At 41.9% G+C, this 20,800-nt stretch overlaps 1 protein-coding gene across 3 annotated transcripts in view; it reads left to right on the plus strand.

Annotated features, from left to right (window-relative positions):
• The first annotated feature begins 2,380 nt into the window (after positions 1-2,380).
• Positions 2,381-20,800, plus strand: part of efemp1 (EGF containing fibulin extracellular matrix protein 1) — a 61,862-nt gene continuing 43,442 nt past the window's right edge. The window contains exons 1-5 of one of the 3 annotated variants that reach the window (XM_079439569.1): positions 2,381-2,514; positions 2,826-2,853; positions 2,977-3,064; positions 3,201-3,249; positions 3,363-3,650. In XM_079439569.1, coding sequence (XP_079295695.1) covers positions 2,984-3,064; positions 3,201-3,249; positions 3,363-3,650 — 418 coding nt within the window. In that variant the 5' untranslated portion in view covers positions 2,381-2,514; positions 2,826-2,853; positions 2,977-2,983. The remainder of the gene's footprint in view (positions 2,515-2,825; positions 2,854-2,976; positions 3,065-3,200; positions 3,250-3,362; positions 3,651-20,800) is intronic. The other 2 variants (XM_079439571.1, XM_079439570.1) reach the window with 2 other exon arrangements.

Consider the following 20,800-nt stretch of genomic DNA (forward strand, 5'->3'; position numbering starts at 1 on the left):
TATACATTACTGACACTCTATCCTCCAATCTGATACTGTTAAGTGCTTTGACACAATCTGTATTGTTAAAAGTGCTATATAAATAAAGATGACTTGACTTGACTAGTGAAAAGTGCTGTATGCCATGCCATTCACAAAGTGTACCTGGTCCTTAAGCACATTTGTTGGGTTTCTGTGGTATTTTTAGCTACTTAAGCAACTGTATCTTCATTTGAATTTTTGTTGTCCTCAAGTTGTTTAGTTATATGGAAGAAGCAGAAAATGCTGCAAAAATTCATGTAAGTTCCATATATTTAGTCTCTTTTAACAAGATTTTATTTAATATAAGTAACAGGATGACTACATTTTCAAAAGAAATAATCAATCAAATGTTTTTCTACCTCTGTACCACATCTTGGGCAACTGAATCCAGCTATACTAATCAAATCTGCATCTGTTCTCGAAGAACCTAATTAGCCAGAACGTAATTAGCACTATTAGGCTATTAGATCTTGCATTTGTCATTTGTTCTGCAGAAGCAATGAGCAGGTTACAAAGAACAGAACCGAGAATCACTCAAAATCACCATTCCATGTACGATCTAAAACACAGCTGTCGTCATCTTTTCCCACAGAAAAACAATTGTGAGTAAATATCTTTGCAGAAATGTAATATGAATCTTATGTAAAGTGAAATAAACATATATTTACTAACATGAATTAATGAAATGAATAGCAGGCACAACATACAGATGTGTGTGGGTACAATATGCATCATGACATACTGTGATATGCGTCATTGTTTTCGAATACCTCCGTTTTCATAGTCCACACACTTCAACATGAAAGCTGCATTTTCTAATTTATCCTCTGTTTTCGCTGGACTCTGTGTAGACCAGAGGCTAAAACATAAAGAAAAAGTTTATCTGGATGACTGTGGATGTAGCCTGAGCAGTGGTTACCCCAGCCTGCTTAAATGCAGTGGGAAAGTTGCCAGTAGTGAAAGATGTGCTGATGAGTGAGTCAGAGCGGGTAGCAGTGTGGGTGAGATCGGACAGAAGAAGGCTGCCACAGAAAACTTTGGAGTCCTTGTTCTCTGTGAAGGGTGAGAAAGCAGAGGGGAAATATGTGGGTGGAGGTTGGCTGTAGAGAACTGGTTGCTGATGGATGCCATCGTATCAGATAGCTGGCAAAGTCATCAGCAGTCAGAGGAAGTGGGAGGTGGTTGGCGTAGAGAGGAGAATGTAGTGAACAGTTTCCGGGTGTCAGGAGTCAGTGTTCGGTAGAAAACAGTATGTGTTTGTTTGATCACTGACTGGTTCTCACGCCCTCATTTCCATCACCTGTGCTTCATGTCCTGTTTGTATGTCCAAATGAGCAGCCCGTTCATTCACTCACTGCAAAGTCTCATTAGCTGAGCTGCGTTTCCTGTGTTTCCAGGTATTGTATGTTTGATTATGGCTCTAATCTGCAGTTCTTGTGTTTATTTGATTAGGCTACATTTTGGATTTGGTTGCCTGTTTTTTTTTTGGGCTGTTCTTGTGTGTTTTAACTGGTTCTTTTTGGACTTAAACTCCATATTTAGTGCTTGAATCATGATATCTAGCATTACACATAAATGTACATGATAATATATAATATATTGGTTACACTTTATCTTAAGGGGTCCTTGTTACAGTGTAATTACACAAGTAAAGTACGGAGTAATATTAATTAACTTCATACACATACTATATGGTTAGGATTAGGGTTTGGTTTAGAGTTACTTGCATGTAACATGTAACAAGGATACCTTAAAATAAAGTGTTACCCTTTTTAACAGTAAAGGGGTTTTATATTATAAGGGTTTTTGAATGTAATAGAAACATATAGTAGAATGAAACACTTAGACGAGCCTGTTAATTAACTTATTACATTAAGATTGATTGCTCATGATTTAAGCAGCACATGCATCACAAAACCTTGATTACAGTTTTGTTTGTTTATTTATTTATATCAAATCCAATGTATAATGAGGGAAATCAATCAGTTGTTCATTGTGGACAATTGCTTGTTTACATTCAATCACTTTGTCCAATAATAATAATAATAATAATATCAATATAGTTAAAGCACCTTTCCCACAGCTCAAAGTACAGATACAGAAAATGAGGAAATGCTACGAAGGGAGTGTTCCAGAATTTTGCTAAAGTATACTGCTCAGATAGAGGATGTTTATGACTAATGCATAAAAAATGTAAAACAATATGAAATTGACATTGACAATCTGGCCTATTATATTATAAGCACAATGCCTGGCATCAATGACTTTATTAAACAGCCTGTGGAGGGAGCCACATCCTGCCCTTCCTCGAACCCACAAAACAAACACATCAAACTCCTGCAGCGGGGAACAACCTGTTCACCGCTCCCACATTCCTGCAGCGATGATGGCGTCATGAAGAGTTCCTCAAACATCTCTGACATTCTGATACAGACATCAAACCCTCATCATCCACAGGACTGAGCTCCAAACTCCCGAAGTTTCTTACAGCAGGTGAGAGGAGTTTTATAGCATGCTGTCTAGTATATCATACTCTACAGTACAAGAATATTAGCTATTTGATACTGTAGGCTGTTATAAAATTTTGTTTGTTCATTTTATTTTGCACAAACATTGTGATTTATAAGAACATCATATTTATAAAAATGAGTGTTAAACCATGAAATCATGTTGCAAACAGATCACACATTATATTTCAGTGCTTGTTACTGTGTATTAACCTGAAGTATGTGGGCTGCTGGTTTGAACTAAACGCATTGTTTGATGGCTGCTTGTAATTGCATTTTAAATGTTTATATTTTCAGTAGCACTTTAAAAGACACTTCTAGAGAGGTATGTGAACTGCATGAGCTCTGACTGGATCTGAGCCAGTGAAAGCAGAATGAAATGTTCTCACATGTTCAGTAGTGATGTAACTACAGGTGTTATGTTGTTTTGATTTGTTAACCCATGTAGAACCATCATGATGTTGGAAATCTACCTGGTAATGACAATTGCTGCCAGTGCTGTTTCTCAAGAGGCAGAAGAGCCTGTATCATATACAGCAAGTGTATTTACATAAAACTATAAATAAGGCATATTATTGAGCAGGCTATGTAGTTTTGTTGTTGCAGGTCATATATATTTTAAATTGACAGGCAAAATGTTCTTATACAGTGTTTTTTTTTTTTTTCTCACAGCAGTGCACAGAAGGCTATGAATATGATCCCATTAAAGAGGTATGCAAAGGTAATAAAATAACATCTCTCTCTGACCAACAGTTGTCCCTTTGCCTATTTTCATGTCTCTGAGAAAGTGATTCTAAAGCATAATGCCAGTTTTCTCTCCATGTTCATGAACAGATATTGATGAGTGTGCCCTTGTCTCTGATGCCTGCAAAGGAGGCATGAAGTGCATAAACCACTATGGTGGCTACCTCTGCCTCCCTCAGAATGCCCAGATATTTGTCACTAAAGGAGACGAATCATCCCAGCCCACAGACCCTAATCCCCAAACCCCCCTTAACCCTCTGAGCCCCACCAACCCACAGACCCCACAAACACGCACCCAGTCAAACCACCGAGGTGTAGCAGCTGGAGCCTCACAGTGCTTGCCGGGTTTTACACTGGATGAGCAAAACTACTGCCAAGGTAAGGTCTTGGTCTTAACACAACAGTATTTGTGGCAGCGTTAGTCTCATTTATGGGCTTTGTAAGAGAACTCTTTTTTTTTTTTCTTCCATCATTGAGTTTCAGCAAACAGTGCAGTTGGTGCTAAATTTTCAGATTTTATTTTTCAGTTTCTGAACTGAAAAGTTATTTTGAATCAGTAAACAGGAAACACACATTTCAGAAAAATGTATTTTCACAGCATTAAAAATAAAAAAAACATATTATCATTTCAGTAAAGACAAAATATATTTTTTTTCTATATGCAAACTGATATTTAGGACCTTGCACTGACATTTTGGGTGGCATGTACTCAACTGAAAAAAGGGTACCCCTTTTATTTATAAAAATTTAGTAGGTCTGTCCCCTAATAGTTGACTAACCATCAAAATTTTATTAGTCGTTTGATTGTGGAATAAAAATCCACAGGAAGTGGTGAAGTCACGAAGTCTGTGACGGACAGATCATTAACAGCTGGTCTTTGTGGTAATTACAGTACATCGGTCAGGACATCCAAGTGTTCATTTCGATCATCGACCTCAAATGTGGCTTATCATCTGAAACATGGAAGTAGTAGCAACATTACATGGCTACTCGCTTTAACGTTAACCTAGAAAATGTGCGCTATTGAAGTGTTTGTGCGGAGTGTGGAAGCTGAACAGTAGCGCACTAACTACATGACAGTTAACTTGGAGGCACCGGTGCGATCATTTGCATTTAACTTAAAATACAACATTTTTGCTCATACAGATAAAAGTATCTAATCTTTCAAATCTGTTGTGACGAGTCGGCTGCCTCCCCCCTGTCCATCATCACCACCCCGTCCTGTATTCGCCGCCCTTCACCAGGCTCCCGACAGGAGTGGGTGTGTGAGAGAGGAGGGGCGCTGAAACAGCCAGGGCTGGCGGCGTGTGATGAGGCGCACCTGACGTGAATAGAGCCTCATCACCGCCGCCGTTTAAACGCCGAGCGCGCCTCTCCTCGAGAGACCGGTCTCTCCCCCGTGCATGCACACTGGTGTCCTCGTGGGTCCAGGAAGGGAGCGTCGAGGAGGACTGCCGCACCCGTTAGGCGGCTGACGGGCCAGGATGCCGGGCCGCCGAATCCCCCAGAAGCGCCGGGATTTCCGCAGATGGACGAAGCCGCGCCAGAGACGCCGCCGCCACTCGCTCCCGGCCCCGAGAGGGGAGCGCGTGCGGCCACCGGACTCCGCCCCTTCCCTGGACCCTTCCCTCCTGAACACTGCCCTCCTACACAGCCCCGCAGCACGACGAGGTCACCAGATCCCTGTTTATTTTGGACACTTTTCCCCCTTTGGACACTTTATTTTAATATATTGTTTAATAAAAACCTCTCCGAGGCTTGACGCCACGCCCACTGTGTCTGTCGTTGGCTCCTCCCGCCACACTGTGAATCGGTCTACTTTTGTGTGCACTCAATAACAACAAAACATTGTGCCATATACGTTTCTGTGAACTTCAGCACGTAAAAAAAATAAAAATTTAACCAAAACTCCATGTTTGCTAGTTTCAAGTTTGTTTTATTTATATAGCACATTTAAAAACAGCAAGCATGGCTGACCAAAGTGCTGAACAAACAAAGACATAGAAACACAGGGCAACCCATATAATCATACCATAAACTCACAATGAATTAAAAGCCAAAGAAAAGAAATAGGTTTTTAGGCACTCCACAGGAAAGTTTAGCAGGCAATGAAGAAAAATTACCCAATCTGACGGAGAAAATTCTATTTGTTAAATATGATTGAAGCAGTCAAGTCAAGTCACCTTTATTTGTATAGCGCTTTTAACGATACAGATTGTGTCAAAGCACTTAACAGAATCAAATTGGAGGATAGCGTGTCAGTAATGTACAGTATAATAATAAGATTAATCACTAAATTTTCAGTTAAAGGCATTTCATTATTGAATTCAGTGATGTCATTGTCTAGCTCAGTTTAGTTTAAATAGTATCTGTGAAATCAAATTGATGATAATCGCATAAATCAAGTGTCCCCAACTAAGCAAGCCAGAGGCGACAGCAGCAAGGAACCAAAACTCCCTCTGTGACAGAATGGAGAAAAAAAACCTTGGGAGAAACCAGGCTCAGTCGGGGGGCAGTTCTCCTCTGGCCAGGATATTATTGTTTATTTATTGTTTAATTATTGATTTAATAAAAATTTTAAATGTATAGATGTATTATATTTCTATGTTTATATTGTTGCAATTTCTAACAATAATAGTATTATGTAGTTATGCATTTTATTATATTTTTAGTTATTTAGTTTTATTGTATTTTTAGTCGAGGCCTTCACTGGGGATATGTCCCTGGGGCTAATCCAGGTGTCCGGCCTCCGCCGACGATCAAGGCCGCAGACATCATCTCCCGGTGCCGATCCACCATCTGATCCGGACACAGTGTAACGGGGTTGACCAAATGTGAGACGTGCGGATCCATTTGCAAAGCTTTATTATAAAACGTGGTCAAGACAGGCAGGGTCAATAAACAGCAGACAGGTATGGCAGAGGCAAGACACAGAGCAATCCGAAGGGCAGCGTGGGTCGACGATCAGCAAACAGTATCCAGAGGGCTAGGAAAAGAGAATAATCCAGGAGAACGAGCAATAATCCAAATGAGCAGTACACAGTCCAAACAGGGCAAGGCAGAGAGAATAATAATCCAGGAGAATGGGCAGGAATCAGAACACAGGAAATCAACATGGAAAACAAGGAACTTGGTAAGATAGCTGGGCTAATCAATACTCGGCGATGAGCCAGAAGTCCCAAGCTTAAATAGTGTGTGTGTGTGTGAGATTGTGAGGTGGTACTCAGGTGTGGGCGTGATCAGTGTGAACAGCTGTGAGTGATTAAGTGAAGTGAAGTGACATTCAGCCAAGTATGGTGACCCATACTCGGAATTCGTGCTCTGCATTTAACCCATCCAACGTGCACACACACAGCAGTGAACACACACACACTATGAACACACACCCGGAGCAGTGGGCAGCCATTTTATGCTGCAGCACCCGGGGAGCAGTTGGGGGTTCGCTGCCTTGCTCAAGGGCACCTCAGTCGTGGTATTGAGGGTGGAGAGAGCGCTGGACATTCACTCCCCCCACCTACAATTCCTGCCGGCCGGAGACTCGAACCCGCAACCTTCGGATTACAAGTCCGACTCTCTAACCATTAGGCCACGACTTCCCCGCAGTGAATGAAGTCAATGAGTGCAATGGATGGTGGGAAATGGAGTCCAATGTGCTGTGTAGTGTGAAAGTCCATGTGGTGAGCGGGTGACCTCTGGTGGTGAATAAACGGAAGTGCATGGCCAGGATTCGTAACATAGCCCCCCCCCAAGGAGCGGCTTCTAGACGCTCCTATACAATCAAGGAAGGCGGTGGAGCGGAGGCGGAACAGGGGAAGGGATGGAGGGCCAGATCCCTGCGGAAGTGGAGTGGCCGGGGATCGAGGCAGAGCCGGCGGGGCAGGAAACCAGGGTGGAGCCAGATGGCACGGGAGACCACCAGGGCGGAGCGGATGGAACAGGGGCCCACCAGGGCGGAGCAGACGGAACAGGGGCCCACCAGGGCGGAGCAGGCGAGACCAGAGCCCACCAGGGCGGAGCAGGCAAGACCAGAGCCCTCCAGGGCGGAGCCCTCCGGACTTGAGCAGCAGACCACCACAGGGAAGCAGCAGACCACCAGACCGAAGCGGAAGAACACCGCAGGGAGGCAGAAAGGGGAGGAAACCATGACAGAGTCTGGGATCTGGGGAGAACAAGGACAGACACCACAGGGAGAGCAGAGACCGACAGCACAGGGAGAGCAGAGATCGACAACACAGGGAGAGCAGAGACCGACAACACAGGGAGAGCATCCATGGTCTCAAGAGACTTGGCAGGGCAGAGCCCACCTGGGCGGAACAGGAGACCCCCAGAGCCAGACAGCTGACCACCACGGCGGAGCAGACAGAGCCGGAGTCCACCAGTGTGGAGTAGACAGTGCAGAGGATCTCCACGGTAGAGCAGACTGGTCAGGAAACCATGGCAGAATCAGGGATCTGGGGAGAACAGAGACGGACAACACAGGGAGAGCAGAGACAGACAACACTGGGAGAGCCCTCATGGTCTCAGGAGCCGTGGCAGGGCAGGTCGAGGGTTCATAGGTGGCCTCCATAGCCATGACAGGGCAGGACAAGGATTCACAGACGCCCTCCATAGCCGTGACTGGGCAGGACGTGGATTCACTGACGGCCTCCATAGTCGTGACTGGGCAGGACGTGGATTCACTGACGGCCTCCATAGTCGTGACTGGGCAGGTCGAGGATTGACGGGAGGACACCACTGACACCCACCTCCGGAGGTTCTGCAGCAAACGCCGCCACCTCTGGAGGTTCTACAGTGGTAACCTCAGGTTGTTGGTGGAGTTCAGTGACGGTCTCTCTGACCGCAACATGACAGGCTGAGAGTACATTGCTGGGCGCCACCACCTTGCAAAGGGCTGAAGCGTGCACCACCGCTTGGGGAGGTTCTGCAGCATTTGCCGCCACCTCTGGAGGAGCTGCAGCGGGTGCCATCGCCTGGGGCAGTTCAGAAGTGGTGTATGCGGCCCAAACGCAACACAAAGCGATCCCTAACATGGGAAGCGCTTCAGACAGGGAAATAAATTCAGTGACAGATGGGTTAACATGGGTGGACTTGGGGATACCAGCTGTACGTGCAGACGCCATCGGTGCATCCCTCAGGCTGGAGATCAGACAGGGAACTCGAAGGACTGACCTTAAATCTCTGGGTGTGGCACTGAGACGTGGCGTGGCTCTGGCTGGGGCGCTGAGACGTGGCGTGGCTCTGGCTGGGGCGCTGAGACGTGGCGTGGCTCTGGCTGGGGCGCTGAGACGTGGCGTGGCTCTGGCTGGGGCGCTGAGACGTAGCGTGACTCGTGACGATCAACTGTGGCTTGGCTTGACTCGTGACGATCAACTGTGGCTTGGCTTGACTCGTGACGATCAACTGTGGCTTGGCTTGACTCGTGACGATCAACTGTGGCTTGGCTTGACTCGTGACGATCAACTGTGGCTTGGCTTGACTCGTGACGATCAACTGTGGCGTGGCTTGACTTTTTAACATTGGCTGTGACTTGACTTGGCTCTTGTCTAGCGGCAATGACGCTACAGGGTGGTGTTGTGGCCACCATTTTGTGAGCGTGCTCTAGTGCGGTTGATAGAACACTATTGGGTGTGGTATCTCGTTCCTCCGCGACCCCCACAGTGAACGTTGAGCCAACAATCAATAAAGCATATTCCATGAACTGACTAAGAGATGAACGGGGACCCTCGCGGATTAACTGTGACTTGAGCGACTGATTAATGCCCTCACAAAAAAAATCTATGAGTGCATAGTCCGGCAGATCAGAAAAATAGGCGAGGTCTAAGTACTCCTGTACATAAACCTCGAGCGGTCGCGAGCCCTGCTCGAGGGTTAACAGCATCCATGCAATGTCCATACCTGGCCAATATCCACAAGAAAAGCCGCTGGATCCTTTGTGGGCCGAGTATTCTGTTACGGGGTTGACGAGACGTGAGACGTGCGGATCCATTTGCAAAGCTTTATTATAAAACGTGGTCAAGACAGGCAGGGTCAATAAACAGCAGACAGGTATGGCAGAGGCAAGACACAGAGCAATCCGAAGGGCAGCGTGGGTCGATGATCAACAAACAGTATCCAGAGGACAGTATCCAGAGGGCTAGGCAAAGAGAATAATCCAAGAGAACGAGCAGTAATCCAAACGAGCAGTAAACAGTCCAAACAGGGCAAGGCAGAGAGAATAATCCAGGAGAACGGGCAGGAATCAGAGCACAGGAAATCAACATGGAAAACAAGGAACGCTTGGTAAGATAGCTGGGCTAATCAATACTCGGCGATGAGCCAGAGGAAGTCCCAAGCTTAAATAGTGTGTGTGTGTGATTGTGAGATGGTACTCAGGTGTGGGCGTGATCAGTGTGAACAGCTGTGAGTGATTAGTGAGTGCAATGGATGGTGGGAAATGTGTCCAATGTGCTGTGTAGTGTGAAAGTCCATGTGGTGAGCGGGTGACCACTGGTGGTGAATAAACGGAAGTGCATGGCCAGGATTCGTAACATACAGACTGAGAAACAGAATAAGAAAGAAACAGACAAATATTAGCGTAGATGCCATTTGGTCCCTTGCTCAACGGAGAACCAAACTCCAAACATATCTCAGGTGCATCCTTCTGACATAGCATCAAATATACATGTTGAATTTAGTAAGTAAAGTAAAGAGTATTAATAAAATTATTATGGGATGAATAAAAATGTTGAGAAGATGTCATGCTTGTGGGGACCAACCTTCAAAAATGGACCACCAACTATCATGAGTTGTATTCTCAATTAATTTGCCTAAATAAGCAATTTGATCAGATGTGATTACAGTGTTAATCACCAACTTAGTCACATTATGAAGATGTTGCTTTGCCATGTCCTCTAATTTAGTTGAGGCCCTCAACAATTTTGGTTGTTTCTACAAAGAGATGCCTAAATTAGAATGCAGAATTTCCCATTGAACTTGAGTCAAACCGTGTGTGCTAGTCTGATTGGTTAACCAATACATCCTATTCTGCCAGGTCCAAATATATACATTATGGAGGCATCCAGAAAATGGAAAGTAAGGTAATTTAGGATGTGGATTCATGGTGGTAACACACAAAGTATGTGGTCCTACTTCAAACAAGATATCAGTTGGTATAGAATGGTCCCACTGGCAGACACCAACTCCCTCTGTCAAACATGGATTGGAATACCGAATGCAGAGAACAGATTATTCCTTGATCAGTGTTTTCACAATCAGAAACATCATAAGTTTGATTACTATAAGGATTCAACCAATCACCCTGCAAACGCATAGTCCAATAAGATCCCTTGATTATAACAGGTAATACATGATATTTACATAGTGTGTGCATTTCAGTTATGTTAAATTGTTCCCACTTCCCATAACACACAGTATCGTTACAAACGGTACTGTGGGCACTTAACTTAAGCCAATTTCCCCTATCAATTTTCCATAATTCCCTCCAAGCATTATAATTGGGGGACATTACAGTTTGTTGTACATTACGAAGTTGCATCTTCGCTGAAAGCATATTGAGGTTGCATTCTGTCCAATTCAACCATTCTGACACATTATTCCAGTGGAAATCATTAATAGAATGTTTCACTATATGCGCAGAAACTACATCCCAATAAGCTTGATATTTCTGAGAATATATACTATATGGCATCCATCGCCCTATCTTTTGTAAGGCATCATGTGAATATCTCCCTACATTCGACAGTTTGTTAGCAATCACTTGTTTGTCAATAGTGTTAAGCACTCCTAAACCTGTACCTGTCATTCCCAGTAATGTATCATACCATGCTCGTTTGTTTCTACATTTGGGTAAAGGAGGGAAAAGAATGGTCCAAAATACAGTTATGTGTTCAACAGCATTAGCAACGGGTGTGCAAGTGTGTGGTACCAGTACAACATGTTGATCTAAGTGCTGTGGTTTACGAACCCATGGTATTACCGTCCCATATGTAGACCTGTTATGGATTCTAGTAGAATTAAACAGTGTCAATGGTCTTGGATTGTTGGTAACCACACTTTGTAACCCAGTAATGTTTTGACCATCACATTTCCGTGTAGTATAGTTCCCTATACACAATGATACACTGGTGTGTATTTCTACTGATAGATTTGTTGGACAATCTAATATCGGAAGATTACAATGACCCCGAAAACAGAGATTAGTCTTATATATCACACAACCTCCGGATGGCCTTATTATGCCTACCGAACATGCACCCCCGTATCGATCAAGGCCCTGACATTTTGAACATTTTTAGTTTTCCAATGAATTTCCAGCGGTACATAGGGTCTAATATCCTCGTGCGACCAAGAAGCTGCACGAATTTCGGGGCTCGACCTGATTCCTAGTAGTGATATTGTTGGGCCATTTCATCCAATTGTTTACGCGGGTAAAGACTACCCTTCTTATGTTTCCCCTTCTTACCTGATTTGGTTTCAGAGGCCTTTGCCTTTTCTTCTGGTTCTTCCTCTGACTCATCCTCTGAGGAAGATGACTCCGAGAAAGAAGAAGATACAGCTTTCTTTTTGTTCTTTGACCTGTGCACAGAGTGATTACATTTGCAAGTTGATTCATTGAATGTCATACGCTCACAACACTGCACCATGTTTATCTGTTTCACTAGCTGCGGTGGATCGCCCTTCACGACTCCTTTTTTCCTAGCCAGTTTGATTAACTCACTAGTAGGTTTCCCATCCATATCTTCTCTCTTCACCCCTGCCTGTCGCAACAGAGCACATAACTGCTTTCTGGAAACCCCCTCCTGATTGGTATTATCATTGCTCGGAGTGAATCGTGGTTTCTCAATTTTGTCCCATTCCCCCAAATCACCTAACTCCCACAATTTGGTAACTGTACCCCCAATCGTCCAATCCTCTGCCCCCAAAAGGACAACCATCATGGGTCCTTAGTACTGAGAGGGGGCATTTTTAATAATGGCATTTCTCATGGATAAAGTTAGTGGGGTGTCATCTAACTCTCCTGTATGCCCTGTGACTGCAGCTACCCTCATAGCTAATTCTCTTAAACGTGAGACAGCCTCATTCAAAGTGTGCCATTGCCCCTCTTTAGAGGGCCAACTACCCTCTTCTGGAAAGCGTTGATACACTGCATTAGCAATAAGGGTTAACAGGCTACTTTCATTTCCATCAAGAGCTTCTACTTCATTTTTCATTCCGGCTCGAACAACCAGATCATTACACAGATCTAAAAAGTGCATAATATCAACAGCATCCACTCTGATCTGACTCGCTCCCTGATCATAAAGATGCACTAACCAACGATCAAGAGGCTCTCCAGATTTTTGTTTCATTCGCTCTCTGATGTCTGAAATTTCATGATGAGTATAATCTTCCATTACATCTTGTCTGTTATTACCCAATGCTCCCTGCACTAATCTCCTTCTCTGAATTGGTTTTACCTGAACAGAAGGAGGATCTATTTCAGATCCCTCGTCTGGACCGACATCATCGTCCAGTCCAGTATTATAATCATCAGAATCCCAAATATTCCCATCCCAAGCGGATGGATCCCACCCGTCGGCATTTGCGGTATCTACAAACACCCGTACCTTACGTACATTTGGTTTTCCCTTCCTTTTAGCATTAATTTTGGCTACCTGGAGAGCAGCTTTTGCTGCCACACCAGTCATCTGATTAAGACACTGGCGCAACATTTCAGCTTGACCTTGCGCTAATGAAGCGCGCCACAAGCGACTCTGTAAGCCCTTCAATGGATGCTTTTCCGAGACAACAACCTTTTTCAAGCATGATTCTACTTGATGCGGCTCTGCGTCCCTCAGTGCACCAGACCAGAACTGAGGTAACCCTCCGCCCTTTCTGAGTTGTCTTGCAACTGACTCATACAAAGTGTCTACCCACTCTGGAAGCACATCAGGCTCAGGCTCCTTCCCTTTCTTATGAAACACTGCATCAATATACCTTCAAAACACCCTTGAGACCTTCTCTGCCTCGCACCAAAATCACTTTAAATGTCTCACGAATCCTGTTTGTGATGCCAATAATGTTTTAGTATGGTTTCTGTTTTGGTTTACAAAACTGATGTGAGACCAGTGAGGTGCTAATTCGGTGAGAGAAGGTGTCAATAAAAGGTCCGTACACCATACTAATCAAGCAATTACAACTGTTTATTGTTGATACACACAGCTGATATCAATAATACTGATATTGATCATAAGTAAATGCATAAAATGATGATAATCAAATCATAAACACATTCAAGAAAGATAATCATAAACCAGTGCATAATACAAGAATGATCATGAGTAAATGGATAAATGATAATATTCGTAAATGAATAATACACTAACTCGAGCATACACTAAAACTAAAATCCCAAGCAAAGTATTATAACCAATATACAACCTCAGAACTGTGCCATCATCTTCACTCTTCAAAAGACTGGGGAGCCCGTTTCAGTCACAGTGGAAGACCAACACCTGTCCGAGAAATGCCGGGCGACGTGTACTTATCCCACTTAGTCCTTTTTTTTATACTTCAAAATTAGGTGCGAGTTAAAAAAAACCCTCCAAGTGAGAGAGAAAGCAAGTTGCCCAGACTCGCTTCCCCTCCCAGTTGGGTGCACTTGTTTTAGTTACCAAAAGATGAAATCCTTACTCAGCAACATCTCTGAGGTTTCGCAATAAGTGTATTGTGCCAGAATTCTGCACCTAGATGATCAAATGACAACAGTTTCCAACCTTATCTTGAAGGTCAATGTAACCCCTCTCTTGTACTTTCCCAGGAGATTTTGATGTTGTTTTGCACCAGTTGCAACCTTGCCCATAGCATTTCAGTCTCTAAATGTTCATCCGTTGAGCGTATCACAAAAAACAACCCATCTCTTACACCATTCTTCTTACGATGTAACGAGTACATTGTGTGTTATGAGGAGTGTTCCCGGTTCCGGTTGATCTAATTAATGCAGCCTAAAAATCCTTTAACAGATTTGAATAATAGAAGTGTAGTAGTGTGTTATGTGTAAGCCAGGTTAAAGAAATGTCTCTTTAATCTAGATTTAAACTGACAGAGTGTGTCTACCTCCCGAACAGTGTTAGGTAGATTGTTCCAGAGTTTGGGTGATAAATAGGAAAAGGATCTGCCGCCCACAGTCAATTTTGATATTCTAGGTATTATGAAACGCCCAGAGTTTTGAGAACGCAGCGGACGTGGAGGACTATAATGTGATAAGAGCTCGCTCAAGTACTGAGGAGCTAAGCCATTCAGGGCTTTATAAGTAATTAACAAGATTTTAAAAAGAACAGTTCCCTGGATGCCCACAAAATATTCTAGTCAAGATAAAATAATTTTGTGATCAACTGTATCAAAAACCGAGGTTAAGTCTAACAGAATTAGGATAACAGAGTCACCAGAGTCGGTTGCCAACAAAGTATCATTAAGGACCCGTAATAAAGCAGACCCTGTGCTATGCAGAGGCTTAAAACCAGACTGGAATGTTTCAAAAATATGATTTGCACTAAGGAAAGACTGAAGCTGAATAAACTGTTTTCTCCAGTGCTTTAGTAATAAACGGAAGATTCCAGATGGGTCGAAAAGTATAAAAATTACAAGAGAAGGTTTATTAAGAAGAGGTGTCACAGTAGCTTCTTTGAGGCTATCAGGTATAGTCCCTGAAACTAGACATTTATTCAGAAAAGACACCAAACTAGGTCCAAACGAGTCAAAAATTTGTTTTAAAATACGTGGAAAGAGAACATTATGAGAGCAGAAAGAAGGTTTCAAATTGTCGATAATTTCTTTGAGAGACTGGAGAGAAACTGGATCAAAAGAACTCAATATGGCTGAAGAGCAGCAAAATTCAGGTGAAACATTAGCAAGTGGTTGCAACTGAGATCTTAGAGTTGTAATCCTATCACAGAAAAACCTTGAGAAACAATAACATAATGACACTGAGGGATTTGAAATCACATTTACAGGAGGATTTAAAACAGAATTTATAACAGAAAATACGGCTTTAGAACTATGATGATTCTTTGCAATTAAATTAGAAAAATACTTAGACTTTGCGGATATGCAACATATAATTGCGGACCTTAATTATATGTTGTCTGCACTATGTTTGTACTTTCTGTACTGGTAGCTCATAACACCAAGACAAATTCCTTGTGTGTGCAAACACACTTGGCAATAAAGCTCTTTCTGATTCTGATTCTGATTCTGATATCACTGCTTTCTGAAAAGTGTCACGGTCTTGCTGGTGTGCCCTGGTTGGCCACCAGATGTCACTGTGTGTTTGTTTGAGCACATGGCTTGTTGTTTGTGGTTTGTGCCATGTGCTCTCCTGTCTATTGTCTGACCCTGCCCTCCTTGTTATCTCATTATTGTTTCAGTGACTTCATCTGTGTCCTCCTCGTTTGTCTCCCCATTTATTCTCCTGGTGTCTGCAGTCCTGTGCTGTTTCGTTGTTTAAATGTCAGATGTTTTACGTTGTGTGTGTAGATCATGTCTGCCTGTACTACAGTTATCTGCCTGCCTACCTGTTTTTGTTCATTTTTGTTAAAAGAAAGACCATTCGGCCAGCATTTTAGTCTTCGTCTCTCCCCACCAGAGGTGGGTAGAGAACCCAAAAACTGTACTAAAGTAAAAGTACTTCTAGAAATATTTACTCAAGTAAAAGTAAAAGTAATAGTCTGAATAGTTACTTGAGTAAGAGTAAAAAAGTATCGGATAAAAAAACTACTCAAGTAGTTAGTTACTAGTTACTTTGGATCATGTACTGAATATAGTCTATTTTTATTTAGATATATAGATTATGTGTCTGTGTATACACACACACACACACACACTGCCGTTCAAAAAAAATAAAAAATAAATATATATATATATATATATATATATATACGGTATATATATATTTTAATGTAATTTATTTCAGTGATGCAAATCAGAATTTTCATCAGCCTTTACCGCAGTCTTCAGAGTCACATAATCCTTCAGAAATCATGTTGATTTATTATCAGTGCTGCTCTTTTTAGCTTTCTATTCATCAAAGAATACTGAACAAAATGTCACAGGTTCCAAAAAATATTAAGCAGCAAAACTGTTTCCAACACTGGTAATAAATCGATATATTATAATGATTTCTGAAGGATCATATGACTCCGAAAATTGGAGAAAATTCTGATTTGCATCACTGAATTAAATTATATTTTAAAGTAAATTAATTATGTATTATCCTATAACCTCTGACACTGAAACCTCTGAAAACGCCTCACATGACTGCTCTGAACATAACGAAACAAATGCATATTGACGGATCTTCTGTTCTGCAAAATGTAAACAAATGTAGCCTATATTTTTGCAAGCGTAAATATTGTAAAAATATGAATATTAATTGTGTCTAGAACAGGCCGCGCGCCGCTGCGCAGAGCTAACGCGGGTTCCGCGGGTGTTCATTTCATACTCTGTGACAGCTTATTTAATGTATAAATTATACATTGTATTTAATGTAAGGTACATGTACAACACACTGGTAATGTCATAGTGGTATCGTGGCCTGTACCTGTGGAACAGTAGACAGCACACGCGGTGTTCATCTAATAAAAGATCTTCATATAGCTCTAGAAAACAAGCCTTTGCATATTTGCTTTCAACTGACTGTAGATCCAAAGCCACGTCTTCTTCGCTCTTGATGTTCTTAAACTCTCTGTTATCTGAGAGAGAACCGCTTCAGAGACTCAGCGCGTGCGGCAGGGAACTGAACAAATCATTCAAACTGATTCGCTAACCGATTCACTGGTTTGCCAACTGGTTTGATAAAGCCTTTAAACAGAATCGACTCAAAAGAATGAATCATTTGCGAATGGGCTTCGTTCATTGCCCAGAGAAAAGTAGACGGCGCGTTTGGAATAAACCAAATGATTTTTAACTTGTATTGCATTAAGATACAGTAACGAGAAGAGAGTCGCCCACAGTAATGAACTAAAAGTACCATTTTTTCTCTAAAAATATACTTGAGTAAGAGTAAAAGTACCCATTTTAAAATATACTCTAAAAGTATTAGTTACCCAAAAAATTTACTCAAGTAAATGTAACGAAGTAAATGTAACTCGTTACTACCCACCTCTGCTCCCCACCCGTGACAAACAGTCTTTAAGCATTTCATATGAAACTTGCAATTTGTCCTTTTTCCATTTTCGTTGAGCTCTTCTACAAGTTTGCCTCAGAGAGCAGATGTTATCATTGAGCCATGATTCAGTTCTAGGTTTTGACTTCTTAGCTTTGAGAGGAGCCATGGTATTCAAAACCTCTGAGCAGGCAGTATTAAACAGACTAAGATGCTGTTCAGCATTCAAGTCAGGTAAAGATGACTCCAAGGACAGCGACAAGCACACCTCGTTAAATGTGTTTGTGAAGTCATCACAAAAGTGGGAAGAAAAGGTACGAGTCAATTGTATAGTAGGAGTAATGCTTGAATTTAGCTGAGAAAAAGGCAACGTAAATAATACAGGCATATGATCTGAGAGCAAAGTATCAAAAACCTAAACATCAGTAATAGAGAGAGAACCAAGTCTAGTGTATGTCCGTAAGTATGTGTAGGATCTTTCACCCACTGAACCATATTGAATGAATCAATGAGACTGAGAAACTCCATTTCCAGAAGTGTAGACTGACAGCACACATGTATATTAAAATCACCTAGCAGAATAATATTGTTATGCTTTGTTATACAATCACCCATAAAAGCAGTAAATTCAGTTATAAAGTCCTAGGTGAGGGGGCCGATACACCAGCGCTAATAAAACAGGATCATTCCAATCCAGTCGCAACAACTGTACTTCAAAGGTACTGTAAACAGAAGACAGAACAGGACGACAGTGGATACTGAAACTGTTTTTTAAAATTACTGCTAGACCGCCCCCAAGTCAGAGAAAGGACTCACATCACCAACCATCCTCCAAGTTTCTGAGATGAACATAAAATCCAAGGCATGAGTAGTGAAAAAGTAATTTAATAAAAACGTCTTATTGACTAGCGACCGAGCATTAATCAGAGCCATCCTGGAAGGTGGTGGACAGGAGTAGAGGTATCTATAGAAAATGTTTACTTTTAAACGAACCAGTTCAAATGGAAAACAAATATTTTCAGATTATGTCATCTTTATGAAACATGCACGTCAACCAAAAGACGATGAGTCAGTGTCATCAACTTCATCACTGAAGCCGAAAATACAAAAAACATCAAAGAATTATTATAATGTTAAGGCAGTCTTCTTGCTGTTTTTTGTTTTCATAATCATTACTTCTGTCTTTGCAATGTTGCAAGCTTTATGCGTACTCTTGAGTGCTTATGAGCGCTTAAAGGCTCATTATTAAGTATATGGTTTTAATATAAACATGCAATTAGTCAACTAATCGATTAAAATGAACGACTTACTGGTTGACCAGAAAAATCTTCCGTCGAGGGCAGCCCTAAAAATTAGTTAAATACTTGTCACGGTGTCACCTGACTCCACTGTCACTCCCTCACAATCACCCAAATACTGATCACTTGCACCTCATCAGCTCCTGTATAAAAGTACACACGTCTTCCCAGTTCATTGTCTGGTCTACTCATTGGTACAACACCGAATTCCAGAAATGTTGGGACGTTTTTTAAATTTGAATAAAATGAAAACTAAAAGAATTTCAAATCACATTTTATTCACAATAGAACATAGATAACATAACAAATGTTTAAACAGAGAAATTGTACAATTTTATGCACAAAATGTGCTCATTTCAAATTTGATGCCTGCTACAGGTTTCTAAATAGTTGGGACGGGGGCATGTTTATTATGGTGTAGCATCTCCTCTTCTTTTCAAAACAGTTTGAAGACATCTGGGCATCGAGGTTATGAGTTTCTGGAGTTTTGGTACTGGAATTTGGTCCAATTCTTGCCTGACTTAGGTTTCCAGCTGCGTGGTTGTCTTTGATGTATTTTTCATTTAATGATGTGTCAAATGTTCTCTATAGCTGAAAGATCTGGACTGCAGGCAGGCCAATTCAGCACCCGGACTCTTCTACTACAAAGCAATGCTGTTGTAATAGCTGCAGTATGTGGTTTAACATTGTCCTGCTGAAATACACAAGGCCTTCCCTGAAACAGACGTCGTCTGGAGGGGAGCATAAAACCTGTGTTGCTCTAAAACCTTTTATACTGTACATTTCAGCATTCATAGTGCCTTCCAAAACATGCAAGCTGCCCATACCATATGCACTTATGCACCCCCATACTATCAGAGAGGCTGGCTTTTGAATTGAACGCTGATAACACACGGGAAGGTCTCCCTCCTTTTTAGCCCGGAGGACACGGCGTCTGTGATTTCCAACAATAATGCCAAATTTGGACTCCTCTGACCATAGAACAATTTTTTCACTTTGAAACTGTCCATTTGAAATGAGCCTTGGCCCAGAGGACACGATGGCGCTTCTCGACCATGTTCACACATGCCTTCCTTTTTGCATGATAGAGCTTTAGTTGGCATCTGCTGATGGCACGGCGGATTGTTTTTACCGACAGTGGAAGTATTTTCTGGAAGGTTTCTGGAAGTATTCCTGGGCCCATTTCATTCATCATGCTGATGAATGAATGATGCAGTGTCATCTGAGAGTCCAAAGACCACAGGCATCCAACTAAGGTCTCCGGCGCTTGTCCCTTACGCACAGAGATTTCTCCAGTTTCTCTGAATCTTTTGATGATGTTATGCACTGTAGATGATGAGGTTTGCAAAGCTTTTTGGAGCGTCTCTGCCCATCTTTACTTCTGAGAGACTCTGTCTCTCTATGACATCCCTTTTATAGCAATTCATGTTACAGACCTGATGTCAATTAACTTAATTAGTTGCTAGATGTTCTCCCAGCTGAATCTTTTCAAAATTTCTTGCTTTTTCAGCCCTTTGTTTCCCCCGTGCCAACTTATTTGAGACCTGTAGCAGGCATCAAATTTGAAATGAGCACATTTAGTGGATAAAAGTGTATAATTTCTCAGTTTAAACATTTGTTATGTTATCTATATTTGTTTAACATTAGTTTTAATTTTATTAAAATTTAAAAAACTTCCCAACATTTCCGGAATTCGGGTTGTATATGGACCATGTAAGGGACCAAGCAGCCCAAGGCAAGAAACGCGGGATTTCCACAAAAATTTTTTTTTTATTAAATACAAACAAAGTCACAAATTAAATCACTTAAAAACTAAATAGAAATCAAGAAAATAAAGACAAGTCTGGATCCATAAAAATGGCCAACTGAACAAAATCAAACTTAATGATCAAAAGATAACCAAACAAACAGACAAAGAAAAACGTGACCTCTCAAGCGACAGACGGAGGGAACTTTTATACACACAGGACTAGTCCATTACACACACACATACCTACACAAAGGATATTACCAACATCACTAAACCCCATCAAATAGTTAACTTAAACTAGATCATAAACAGCAAAATTAACATACACAAATTATAGTAA

The sequence above is a fragment of the Barbus barbus genome (assembly GCF_936440315.1).
Source record: "Barbus barbus genome assembly, chromosome: 18".
NCBI lineage: Eukaryota > Metazoa > Chordata > Actinopteri > Cypriniformes > Cyprinidae > Barbus > Barbus barbus.